This window comes from Aquarana catesbeiana, linkage group LG03, assembly GCF_042186555.1.
Source record: "Aquarana catesbeiana isolate 2022-GZ linkage group LG03, ASM4218655v1, whole genome shotgun sequence".
NCBI classification, from domain to species: domain Eukaryota; kingdom Metazoa; phylum Chordata; class Amphibia; order Anura; family Ranidae; genus Aquarana; species Aquarana catesbeiana.
Window position 1 is genome coordinate 221920566 of NC_133326.1, and position 13701 is coordinate 221934266.

At 39.6% G+C, this 13701-nt stretch overlaps 1 protein-coding gene across 3 annotated transcripts in view; it reads left to right on the plus strand.

Annotated features, from left to right (window-relative positions):
- FAM3C (FAM3 metabolism regulating signaling molecule C) overlaps nt 1–13701 on the plus strand; it is a 94052-nt gene that overhangs the window by 45246 nt on the left and 35105 nt on the right. For all 3 annotated transcript variants that reach the window (XM_073619803.1, XM_073619805.1, XM_073619806.1), the window contains exon 2: nt 2938–2979. In XM_073619803.1, the coding sequence (XP_073475904.1) occupies nt 2967–2979 (13 nt within the window). In that variant the 5' untranslated portion in view covers nt 2938–2966. The remainder of the gene's footprint in view (nt 1–2937; nt 2980–13701) is intronic.

Below are 13701 nucleotides of genomic sequence, written 5' to 3' on the forward strand. Positions count from 1 at the left end.
ATATCGCTGTATTGATGCACTTTATTTTGTTGCCAAATTAATTTTTGTTTCAGTGAAGCGGAGGTCCGCCCCCCCCCCCCAAAAAAAAATTAAAACCAGCAGCTACACATACTGCAGCTGCTGACTTTTAATAATAGGACACTTACCTGTCCTGGAGTCCAGCGATGTCGGCACCGCAGCTGATGTTTCCATCAGCTGTCGAGTGCTGCCGCCGCCATTGCGGGTAAGGGTAGCCAGCAGTTTAGCCTTTCGGCTTCACGCCATGAAACCTACTGTGGATGCGCGAAGCCCGCTCTTCTTTCCTACTGACCCAGCGACAGGGGGAGGAGGAGGGAGCCCCATCTGCGATGTCAATAGCTAAGGCTCAAGGAAGTGGCAAAGGATACCTGTCACAGGTATCCTGTCCCCCCTCCCCCTTGAAAGGTGCCAAATGTGGCACCAGAGGAATCAGATGAGTGGAAGTTCCACTTTTGGGTGGAACTCCGCTTTAAGGCTCTTTCACAAAGACAGACTCTGCCAGCTCAGTGTGGGACCTGAGCAGGCGGATGACCGATCTGTGTCTGCTTCGCTTATGCATACACGGACAAAGCCCACTTCCTCTATGGGCGGTCGGATATAAACAGACTGGCTGTCCGCTACATCCAACTGTCATCTGATCCACCCTGACAGATGGGGAACAGATCCCCCATCCGTTTCTTTTTAGCGGATAGGATCAGATCAGATGTCAGCGGGGGTAAACACACATGTGTGTTTACATCCGTGGCACCATAGAGGGCAATGGATGGTCCGAGTCCCCCTAAAAACCTGACAGGCAGACCTGATCGGTCCACCTGTGTGAAAAGAGCCCAAGTTTACACTAGCTTTAAAAGCAGCTGCTTCATGAGCATTTTTTTTTTTTTTTGGAAGCTCCAAGAATGCCTGTCAAAACTGTGTGCATTGTAGCACCCAATGTTGTTCATATGGTTACATTGTGTCGCGTTGTAAATGTAAACGCACTGCAAACATGTCAAACACCCCTATGGTGTCTACAGTATATTTTAAGATGCATTACTAGATGAGGTGATAATACAAAAACCTATACAATAAAAAAAAAGAGAGCACAGAGGGGGCATCTGGCAAGTTTTTTTTTTTTTTTTTTTTTTTTTTTATGCGACGCAAGTGCACAATTAACACATCTTAATGCATTAGGTGCATTAATGGGTGCTTAAATTTCGTTGCATGTCTTAATGAGCCCATAGTTCTATCGTTATCTCTTTTTGCTAGGTGTTTTCTTTACACTCCCCCCCCCCCCCCCTTTTTTTTTTTTTTCTGTACCTACATAATGTATTGTATATGCAATAAGCGCAAAATTTCACTTTTATTTATTTTTTTTTTTATATTATGAGCTGCTTTGTATGCTTAATTAGCAGCTGTTGAAATGGTTTAATGCCACTCTCTATGTATCCAATTGACATATTTTTACAACATATTTATGCTTAGGAAAAAGTCATCTGAATTTGCATGCAACACTTTGGTGAGTTTACTGTTCACTTGCTAAATTTAATGGCCCGGTCCCCTAAAGATTACACATCACACAAGCGTTGTCAGCTCCTACTGTGCTGTCTCTAGTATTCATGAGCATTAGAGATGCATTTTAAATGTTTTTGTTTTTTTACAATGCATTCTTCTTTTTACTTTTGTGGGTTTTGACTTTCAAATAACAATGAAGTATGCTGGCATTCCACCCTTTTCAAATATGTAACAGTCCAGTACACTTTTGTAGTTAATGGCTCATAATCCCAGTTAAGCAGTTACAATACATTCAAAACTCATCAAGCCGCAATTCTTAAATCCCTTAAAACACCGATTTGTAATCCTTATGTAGTTGTACATCTAGCTGGCTACCTAAATCTGTCTGTCTTGATATCAACCTCCACGCCTCTCCTTAGCAGCAGTATTCCAGCTAGGATCGGAAAAGGCAGCACTGACCCCATCGGTGTTCTCTTGCTCCTTCGTTGTCCAGTAAGTAGACTGTTAGCTTGTGTTTTTGATAAAGCTGTGTTGCTACTGATGCATTGGAGGCAGACTGACTATGTTGTCTTGCAAGAGTGCCTGGTTTTCAGGAGTGGCAGAATTGCAATTCTTTTGGGCAGGGAAGACCGTTTTGCACAGACATACATACATTTCTTTAAGAATGATCTTCAGCTTAAAAGCAAGGAGTCCTGTAAGTGATGGTTTGACCTCCACAGAGCCCTGATCTCAACATCCTTGAGTCTCTCTGGGATTACATAAAGCGAAAGAAGGATTTGAGGCAGCCTTCAACTACAGGACATCTGTGGTTAGTTCTCCAAGATGTTTGGAATAACCTACCAAGTTCCTTATAAAAACTGTGTGCAAGTGTACGTAGAATAATTGATGCTGTTTGGTGTGACCACCCTTTGCCTTCAAACATACTCTCTGTATTTTTTGCTGTCTGTGTTCCTGCTTAGTAAATCTAGGCTCTTTATTTGTCCTGGTGACCATTGTCATGGGGATGTGGTGAGAAATCCAATGTTTTGCAGTTGTCACCAGAGCAGGAGGTGAAGAGAAATCTTCCATTTGAGGACACATGTTCTGATGACCACTAACTATAAGAGAGGATTTTATTTATTTTATTTTTATTTTTTTCCCGCTTTAGAGAGATGTCTCCCCAAAGGACCGCCTTCTATAAATTGTGTTTGCTATGCACTAACGTAGTTAATTAAGGCACTAATAATGACTTGCCTATGTTGCAGAAGGTTTCTTTGTCATAAATCGGTCTTCTACCACCCAAACACTTGAAATGGGAATACAAATATAATGACTCCAGCCACAAAGACACAAAATACTTCTGGTCATGAAAAGATTCAGCAACTGCTTGTGGAAGCATTGTGTCCCTTTTTATCCTTACAATAATACTCTTTTTGTTTATTGTTTCAGGCAGAACATTGCCATAGCTGGTGGGAAACATGAGAATAGCAGGTACGTGGATTTTTGATTTCTTCAATAGCTGAGTTGTCGTATTTCCAACTGAGTGATTCTGTTCCACAGTATCTCTCTATCACAAGTGACTGTAGGTATAATTTGTTGAACAGGTTACACAGGTTCCATGAAACCTGTTCAGTGCAGCACTTGAGGCCTAATGAGGATAGTACTTGTGGAATGCAACTTTCCCGAATATGTCTTAATGTTCTATTTTTAGACTTCGTACAGAGATAAGAATAAACAGAGTGCATACCTAAACTTTACATATTACTTCTATACGTGATTGGTATCCACGCCCTGTGAATTCCAATACAACACTGGAAAAAGAACCCCATTAAAATAAATGCATATATTTTTGTAGAAAAATAAATTGTGCATTTATTTTTTTTATTTATTTTTTTCCAGAGGAGCCTGTAGCCCATTGCACCCACAATCAGTAGGCTCTTGCAGATTCTGCCTCTAACTTCCCTGACTATACCGCCGTACAGGCAGACAATTACAATGCTGGAGCAAGTGTCCATGAACTACTCATCAGCACCCTCATAGAAACTAAAAGCTGTCTGCTACGGTGTTAGACTCGACTTGTAGTTTTCCTATTCACAGCTTGCTGTAAATGAATGACACAGCTGAATAATGCTGTCTTCAAACAGTGACAGCGGTTGCAGGGAGAGGATCCCCCGCCTGCTGTCACAGGGGAATCAGGAGGGGGTGGTGCAAACTTGGAGCATGTCACACAGCACACCCTAAATATGGAAGCAGCTGCTGCTGTATCCCCGACAAATTTAAGTTTAAGGCATTGGCCTTTTGTGAGCACTGCATGCTTTACCATCATCCATGCCAGCCTTCTTTATCGTTTTGCATGTGTGTTTTTGGTCCTTTTTGGGACTAATGAGAGCAGATATTGGCATGGAATGTACAAGGAAATCTTCAGAGTGCTTTAAAAAGGCATGAAAATATGCCTGGTCTCTAAGGAACTGTAGGTTGCATCCCATATAACTGGCAAAGCCTTGTTTTTGCCTGTCGTTCCAGCTTCAGCTGCAGACTAGGATCAGGGTCGCCTAAAGGATCCATGCCTTTTAGAAAAGGCAGAACATTCAGTAAGGCTGAAATTTTTAAAAAGAAATCCCTTTTTACGCGCAACTTTTTTTTTTTTTTTACCCTGAAGTTTAGGAGGAAGGATAAAGGCTATTCTCTAAATCAGGGGTCAGCAACCCATCGCTCGTGATCTACCTGTCAACCAACGGGTAGATTTTGAATACATTGCTGCTTTGCTGGTCCTTCCCCCTCAGCCGCCTCTGCTCACATATTCACTGCAAAGCAGGGAGCGGGAGGCAGCACAGTACTGGACAGAGGGTAGGAGCAGGAGCTGCCCCAGTTAACCTTTTAAGTAGGTGGTTGGTTGCTAATACCGCCCAGTGGTCCTAGCAACCAATCATTAGCTTGCTAATATGAAAAGTTAACTCCAGCAGCCCCCACTCCTGCTCAGGAAGTCACTCCTAATTACAGTGGGTGGTTCTGTCAGCCAAAGGTAAAAAGTGGCTGCATCCAGTCAGATGCAGCTGCTGTTGGGGTATTTTGACAGCTGAAGGGGCCACAGGGGGAGATTTGCCCAGTCGTGCTGTATAACATGCGGGGATAGTGGCTTCTGTGAACGGACACCTACTGTTCTACCCAGCCCAACAACATATTTTTCATGAACTGTTTATACCGCGTTCTATCCCTTTCACCTGGTAACCCCCCCCATGTCTGTGTGGCATCACAACCCCACTTCGGTTGTTTCACTTCTTTCTTTCTATTCACAATGTCCCTAATGTCTGTGTGACATCACCAGCTCCACACGCAGGAAAAATGGTTTGTTTCATTTCCTTTGCCACTGGTAGCCCCATATTTGTGCACCAGTTATAGGCCTTTCAGTGTTCTGCAGTGTACCTCCATACACATTTTTCTGTTACCAAATAAAAACTTGTATTTTTTTTTATTTTTTAATTTGAATTCTTGTTAAATACAGAATGATTAAACATTCATGACATAGAAACACAGTTGGTACACAGCAAGATGTGCAATCAACATTGGTACTCTTTAATTGCATTGCCACAAGCATTACGGATATTTTGGCATGCGCTGATATATTTGCCCAGTCCCCTTCTCTACCCTGTGGGGTGGGGGGTTGATGGGGGTTATAGGCTGGCGGTGGGGCAAATGGTTTTCCATCTTTGCCCTGGGCACTGGATAATCTTGGCCCAGCACTGATGGCGTGGATGGTGGAATCTGTTAGTGGGTGTAGTAAGTGTATAACCAGCTATATAGGCTTTTCTCTTTGCTGCAGACAAGTGTGCGGGAGGCTTCCTATAATGATCTGTAATGCTTGTCTGATGCTACTGACAAGGTTAGAAATGGGAGGTGTTCCTGCAGACTTGTGACCTTTTCAAGGTAAATGGTCTGTCATCCTTTTCCTCCTTCACCAAACAAGTGTTCTGCCAGTAATGTTCTGCAAAATTTGATCTTCTACCTTGTTTAAATTGGTGACTGTCTACATAGTGAAACAAAGCTGAGGATTATGGCATAAGAACCCGCATTTCTAGCAGGTTCACATTTCTAGCATGTTGTCATTTCTTTTATGACATTACATGTGATATACATATAGTGTGTGTGTGATGAGAGAGATATATATCTCTCTCTCTCTCTCATCTCTATACCTCTCTCTATATCTCTCTCTATCTCTATCTCTCTATCTCTCTCTCTATCTCTCTCTCTCTCTCTCTCTCTCTCTCTCTCTCTCTCTCTCTCTATCTCTCTCTATCTCTCTCTATCTCTCTCTATCTCTCTCTATCTCTCTCTATCTCTCTCTATCTCTCTATCTCTCTATCTCTCTATCTCTCTCTCTCTCTATCTCTCTCTCTCTATCTATCTCTCTCTATCTATCTCTCTCTATCTATCTCTCTCTATCTATCTCTCTCTATCTATCTCTCTCTATCTATTTCTCTCTATCTCTCTCTCTATCTCTCTCTCTATCTCTCTCTCTATCTCTCTATCTCTCTCTATCTCTCTATCTCTCTCTATCTCTCTCTCTATCTCTCTCTCTATCTGCAACTCCCATGCATTTAAGCATCTAGACGTGGTGAAGGCGACTTGCTGACAGTCAAACCAAGCATCAGAATGGGGAAGAAAGGGGATTTAAGTGACTTTGAACGTGGCATGGTTGTTGATGCCAGACGGGCAACGAAAACTGCTGATCTACTGGAATTTTCACACACAACCGTCTAGGGTTACAGAGAATGGTCCGAAAAAGAGAAAATATCCAGTGAGTGACAGTTGTGTGAATGAAAATGCCTTTGTCAGAGGAGAATGGGCAGACTGGTTTGAGATGATAGAAAGGCAACAGTAACTGCAATAACCACTCGTTACAACCAAGGTATGCAGAATATCATCTCTAAACGCACAACACATCTGTAGCAGTATCCCCGTAAGGGCTGCTGAAAGTTGTGGCCCACCTGTCACCCTGTGAATAAATCTATTTTAAATATATAAATTCGGTCTAATGGTGTAACAAATATGACAATAAATGAAAGTGAAAATGTCAGATGCAGCTGCTGTACACAAAGTGCTATTCACTTGACAAAATACAATAAAATATGACTACAGCGCTAGCAAACACAACATTAACGAATGTGCAGAAAGAAATAATTAATAAAAAGTTGTCCATATAAAGTGACTGATGTGCTCCAATCCAACAAAAGTGCAAAGTGATAAAACAAGCCAGATGGCCAAACACTGCGCTAAAAAGATATACTTAAATATAAATTGTATCAAGAAAGAAAAGCCGCCAGCACCAAGAGTCTACAATACAAACCCCAAAATCATATAATAAAAATTAGTGCAGCGCAAAAATCATTGAATAAATAATATAAAAAAAACTCACCAAAAGTAAATATTGACATAATGAAATGGTGAAAACAAGCTGAAAACAGAAAACTATTGTGGGGTATTAACTCCAAAAATAAAATTGTGTTCTGGTGTGCCATTAAATGTATATTGTGAATATTGAATCGCATAGTATTGAGGCCAATCGATAGATATATCTATATATATCTATCTATCTCAAATATGTAATAAGTGTATTCACATAAACAAGTGAAAATATTCCTCAACCATGGGTAAATACACTCCAAATATATATAACTTAGGAGTAATATAATGATGTGAGTCTAATAATCATAAGTGAAGACATATAAAACATATGTGATGAAAATTTAAATAAGTCTCATTGAACCCTCATCCAGTGAGATGGAACACCCGAGGTGAGTAAGTATTCTCCTTACCAGCTGAAAAGACCAATATGTTGGTCTCAACGAGCCCAGGGAATTCGGTTTCCCAAAAACCTATAGGACATCCAGGGCTGCTTAATCTGTATCAGTCGGTGTCATTCAAAACATAAAAGCAGAGAGGGCTCCCATAGTGTAGCATTTGAGTAAATTTTATTAAGCTCAAAAGACTTGCACTTACAAAAAACAGCTGAATGGGCGCGATCACATACAAGCATGACAGTGGGTCCGAATGGCGGCGTCTCCCGAGGCTTCCTTCGCTCGCTGTCCGCTACCAAACCTTCGCCTCCGAAGAGGAAAGCGTGATGACGTCAGAAATGCAGGCTCCTCCCTACGCGTTTCGTCACTAGCGGATGTCGTCTGGAGATTGGCTGCAATACCTGCGTCATCACGCAAGTCATATAAATAGTGCCACGGCGCCATCTTTACTTTACATCTGTTAGTATTCTTTTTAGCCACTAGATGGCGCGGGCATCTATTCTAGTCTCCTAGCTTCCTTTTTCCATGCTCCGTTGACTTAGGTATGCCATTAGTTAAAATGGAGGCGCTTACCTATTCCCTACTTAAGTGCCCTTACAGCCCATAGTAAAGATGGCGCAGTGGTTGAGGTATAATATTTAATTACCCATGGTTGAGGAATAATATGTTCACTTGTTTATGTGAATGCACTTATTATATATTTGATGAATTTATTATATATATATATATAATATAATATAAATATATATATATATATATATATATATATATATATATATATATATATATATATATATATATATATATATATATATATATATATATATATATATATATTAAATATTTTTTTTTTTTTTTTTATTTCGATTTGCCTCAATACTATGCGATTCAGTATTCACAATATATATTTAATGGCACACCAGAACACAGAATATTATTTTTGGAGTTAATACCCCACCTTAGTTTTCTGTTTTCAGCTTGTTTTCACCATTTCATTATGTCAATATTTACTTTTGGTGAGATTTTTTATTTATTTTTTATTTTTTTTATTATCTATTCAGTGATTTTAGCGCTGCACTAATTTTTATTAAAAGTGCAAAGTGCTTCAGAGTTTTCAAGGCGTGCCAAAACTCCCCCTCCTGTGTCCCCACTCACCGAATGGAATGGGCCCCCAGCTTTTCAGTCTAGGGGTCACTTCAGGCTTAATAATGGTGGCCAGGTATGGCGGCTTTAACATCAGATCATCAGGTCCATCTCCCTTATTATGAATATTCAGCCAGGATATAATGTACCCAGAATGAAAGGAAAGGACTGATAGTGAAGTACCGCTGAAGTACACTACTGTATATTACCAAAAAGTATTGGGTTGCCTGCCTATACACGCACATGAACTTTAGTGGCATCCCAATCTTAAACTGGATGCACACTATACAATTTTCTGTAGATTTTTTTTTTCCTTTAGATCTACCAAAACATTATTATATGAGGGCAAACCTAAACACTTTCAATTTTGTATGCAATCAGGAAAGACCTTGCACTACATGGTTTTGGTAAATCTAAAGCAAATCGGACAACAAAAGTTGTATAGTGTGTATGGGGTCTTAGTCCGTAGGGTTCAATATTGAGTTGGGCCACCCTTTGCAGCTATAACCGCTTCAACTCTTCTGGGAAGGCTGTCCACAAGGTTTAGGAGTGTGTCTATGGGAATGTTTGACCATTCTTCCAGAGGCGCATTTCTGGAGTGCCCCATTGGTGATCCATTGGTGCATGGCTACGTGCATTCAGGAAGTGCATTCCCCTACATGAGAACTATGGTTCTATTTTTCCATGAATTACTGGATGGATAAGTATACAATACTTACATGCATGTTTTAAAAAGCACAGCCATTGACTTTGTGACCTGTGGGTCTTGTTCGATTACTTTGAGGAGACCTTTCCAAGGCAGCCAATGGAATGGTTTACTTGAATGTGCATTGATGTGTGAGGGAGGTTATATTCACAAAATCCATCCTGGACCATACAGACATATGCTCTAGACAGCCATTGACTTTGTTTTGGTGAACATTCATCCTCCTCTGTACCATGCAAATTCATCTCTCCCTCACCACCATAGGAGGTTTCACAATATGAGTCAACCAAAGATCCATGTTTCTTCTTTTGTCCCTTTACTTGGCACCTTGGAGTATTGATATTTACCATCATCTATCACAAGGATATTATCATTGAATGGCTATTAGCCTGTTTTTCCTTTTGCCTAACAAAGTATTATCTTTGTCTCCCATAGTTCCATTTATCCACCATTATCATTTTTGTTTTTATTTAATTTTTGATTACTATACAATGTTTATAGGGGCTCATTAAGTATTTGTATATAGTGAGAGAGGTGGATGCATGTTTTTAGGTGTGTATGATATGGGATTGGTACCATTTTTACCAATATATAAATATTTTTTTTCAATCTAGTTCTTTGGTTGAGTTTAACTGCTTCTGGACTGCCCACCGCATATATACTGCAGCAGGGCAGCCTGGCCTACCTGTATGTGGTTTTGTGCACATGATCTAGGGGGCACGTGTGCGCCGCCCCCAATGTGATTGGGCACAGCGGGTGCCAATATCAACGAGTCCAGCGGCCACGATTGTTCAGAGGAAAGGCAGGACGGTGGTCTGCCTATGTAAACAAGGCAGACCTCTGTTCTGTCAGAATAGAAGAGGTCTTATGCTTCAGCTAAGCTGAAACACGGATCTCTTGCTTCATCCAGTGCATAAAGTGTCACTTGGTGTCAGATTTGTCCTCCATAATGCCGCAGTCTCGCTAAGTCCCTTAATCTATCCCATAGTTTGGTGTGCGCAAAAGTTATAGCATCTACAATCAATATACGCTTATTGGGATTTTTTTTTTAACCAAAAATATGTAGCAGAATACATATTGGCCTAAATTGATGAAATAATTTTTTTTTTTGTTTATTTATTGGGAAGATTTTATAGCAAAAAGTAAAACATATTGTTTTATGTTTCAGAATTGTCGGTCTTTTTTGTTTATAGTACAAAAAATAAAAACCACAGAGGGGATCAAATACCACCAAAAGAAAGCTCTATTTGTGCGAAAAAATAGGACCTTAATTTTATTTGGGTACAGCGTCGCACGACCGTGCAATTGCCCAAGTAACGCAGTGCCGTATTGCAAAAAAAATGGCGTGGTCAGGAAGGGGATAAATCCTTCTGGAGCTGAAGTGGTTAAATTAGGCTTTTTAATGCCGTTCTTCCAGTTGTATACTCACCGATACATTCCCACCGTTTAGAGACATTTTTTCTTATTTTTATTATTAATCTCTGTAGGCAATTTATGGGGTAATCTTGGAGTGCCTACTCTATGACATATAGAAAGGCACCATCAATGCTGAAAGTTATATCCAAATTTTAGAGCAGCATATACTCCCATCCAGATGTCTTTTTCAGGGAAGGCCTTGCATATTTAACTGGACACTGCTAAACTGCATGTCAAAAGCATGGCTATGTAGTAGAAGAGTCTGGGTGCTTAACTGGCCTGCCTGCAGTCCAGACCTTTCACCAATTAAAAATATTTTGCTCATCTTGAAACTAAATACAATAGACAACAAAAAATACCCAGGACTGTTAAGCAGTTAGAATCCTATATCAGGCAAGAATGGGACAACATTCCTCTCATACTCCAGCAACTGGTCTCCTCAATTCCCAGACTTTTACAGTGTTAAAAGAAGAGGGGATAATACACCATGGTAAACATAGCCCTGTCCCAATGTTTTTGAGACGTGTTGCTGCCATCCGTTTCAAAATTACCTTATTTTTTTTTCTCTTAAAATGGTACAATTGATATGCTCTTCTATTGTGATTAAAATATGGGTTTATGAGATTTGCAAATCATTGCATTGTTTTTTTTTTTTTTTTATGTAGATTTTACATAGCTGTGCTATCACCAATAGTTTATCTGTGAGTAATCATCATTGTCTGTGAGCTGATGTTACACACTATGTAAAATCATATACACAGATTTTACATAGCGTCCCACATTTTTTGGAATTGGGGATCAGGAGCGGCCGGTCCATAAGGGGCGCCACCACCCTAGTTTGCATGCGGGGATGCATGCGTGGCGCTGGACTCAATAGTTTTCTATGAGGTGTGTGGGTTGGTTTTTTTTTTTTTTTTTTCCCCCAAACCACATTAGAGCCTGAGGCTCTAATTGGCTTGAGAAAGGTTGGGCCTCAGGGCGCAGAGCACTGCGTCCCAAACCCACCCAGTTGTGACACTAGCGAATCAATGTTTGCTATTGTCTTCCGGCTTCTCCTCCCAGCCAATCGGGTTAGCTGGGAAGAGAAGCCAAGGAAGTCGCAGCACTGGGACTTGGGTGAGTGCGGACCTGGAGGGGGCGGGGGGGTTTGTTTAGCTGCCCCCCACCCCCCTCAAAGGTTTAGTACCAGCCGCCACTGTTCATGGATGTATGTATGTGGGTGTTTGACACAATGACTAGTAGCCATGACTTGCAACACTTCTTCTGAGTGTATCTACTCTTCTAGTTATGATATAAAATATATTCTGAATTTAACGGGCAGGTGTGTGCATTGGAAGGGCAGGGATCTTGACACCCTGGGGAGATGGGAGATCTGATTCAAAATCTAGACGCCAGGATAAAGAAGAAACCTTTAGGTGTAACTCTGGGATTTTCCAGTAGCTGAAATACTAGTTTAGCAAAGACTGGCCACTGTGATTGTACATTGTTAAACAGTGCTCTCTGCTGGATGTTCATTCAGCTAAAGTTGTGGGTGATTAGCTTTAAAAAAAATGTTAAGCTACACTAGTTGAATATTTAGAATATTTTCTTGCATTGTTCCTTGATTCAGAAACCCTGAACCATAAATAAAAGCCATTTATAGCAAGAAGACCACAACTTCCCCATTTTTTTTTTTTTTTTTATAAAAACATCAGCCCAAACTCTGAGGTTATTTTGTCTTCAATTCCAGACGGTTTAACTTTTTTTTGAACTGGTAATTCGTACTGGTGGCAGCATAGAACAAATACTATAGGGGCTATTTACAAGTCATTTTCCCTGCAAGATTTCCTTTGTCTTTCTTCTTTCTTCCTATACATGCGCATTAGCATGTTTGCTGCAGTGTGCATGCATACAGTGCATCCGGAAAGTATTCACAGCGATTCACGTCTTCCACATTTTGTTATGTTTAGGGCTGAAACAACTAATCGATTAATCGACAACTAATCGATTACTACTTTCATAATCGATTAATCGGCCAGTAACATAACAGGGTTAAAAAAAAACTAAAATGAGCCCTTTATAATACAAAAAGAGCAAATAATGCGCTACTGTAACTATGCTTTTTTTCAGCCGCTGCATATTTGGAAAGGGTCAGGGACTTTTGTGTTTAAAAAAAAAAAAAAAGGTGCTTTTTTGGTTCAATATACTTCAATGGAGAAGCTGCAGAAAAACATGTAATGCGTTTTTGCAGCAATTTGTTTTTTTAATCTGCCCAACAACAAATTGTCCAAAAAAAAAATCAAAATCATGTGCGCAAAAAATCAAAGCGCACTGCAGAAACAAATCTAAAGCAAATTGCATCGGTGTGTACGGAGCCTTATGCTGGCCACACCGATCAATTTTCAGACGAGAATATTCAGACAAAACATCTTTGTACATTTGCTGAATGAAAGAATTTTTCATTTCATGAAACTTTTCACTTGTTTTTAACAGTCTGTTTTTAAAATGAATGTAACTTCTGAACGAAAACCACATACACTGTCTGAAAATTCCTTTGACCAAGAAGTTTTCTATTTCCAAATTTTCCCATCACTGTGGTTGAAAATGAACGTCGATTTGACGCCACTAATGATTAGAAAATTGAACAAACGTTCTTAAAATGACTTTTTTTTTTTTTGAAGGAAGACATTTGTTTGTTTTTTAAATAAAAAAAATGTGATCTCTGAGTCTGATGATATTTACCAGATTCACCCTTTAATATACTGTTGGAGGGTATATACTATGTCTCCACTAATAGTATATACAGTATATCTCTTCTGTCTGTTATTCTCAGAGTGGATTAGAGATTTTGCTCCCTAACCATATAGTTGGTTATTTACATTTACTACTGCATAGAGATATTTAAGAATAAATTGCCTTTTTTTAAACTTTACATATTAACTAAATTATACACCACACTTTTTTTAAAGGTTATTAATCTATGAATCAAAATAATAATCGGCCAACTAATCGATTATGAAAATAATCGTTAGTTGCAGCCCTAGTTATGTTACAGCCTTATTCCAAAATAGATTAAGTCATTACTTCCCCCATAATTCTACAAACAATACCCGATGATGAAGGATGTTTACAATTTTTGCAAATTTATTAAAAAGAAAAAATCACATGTACATA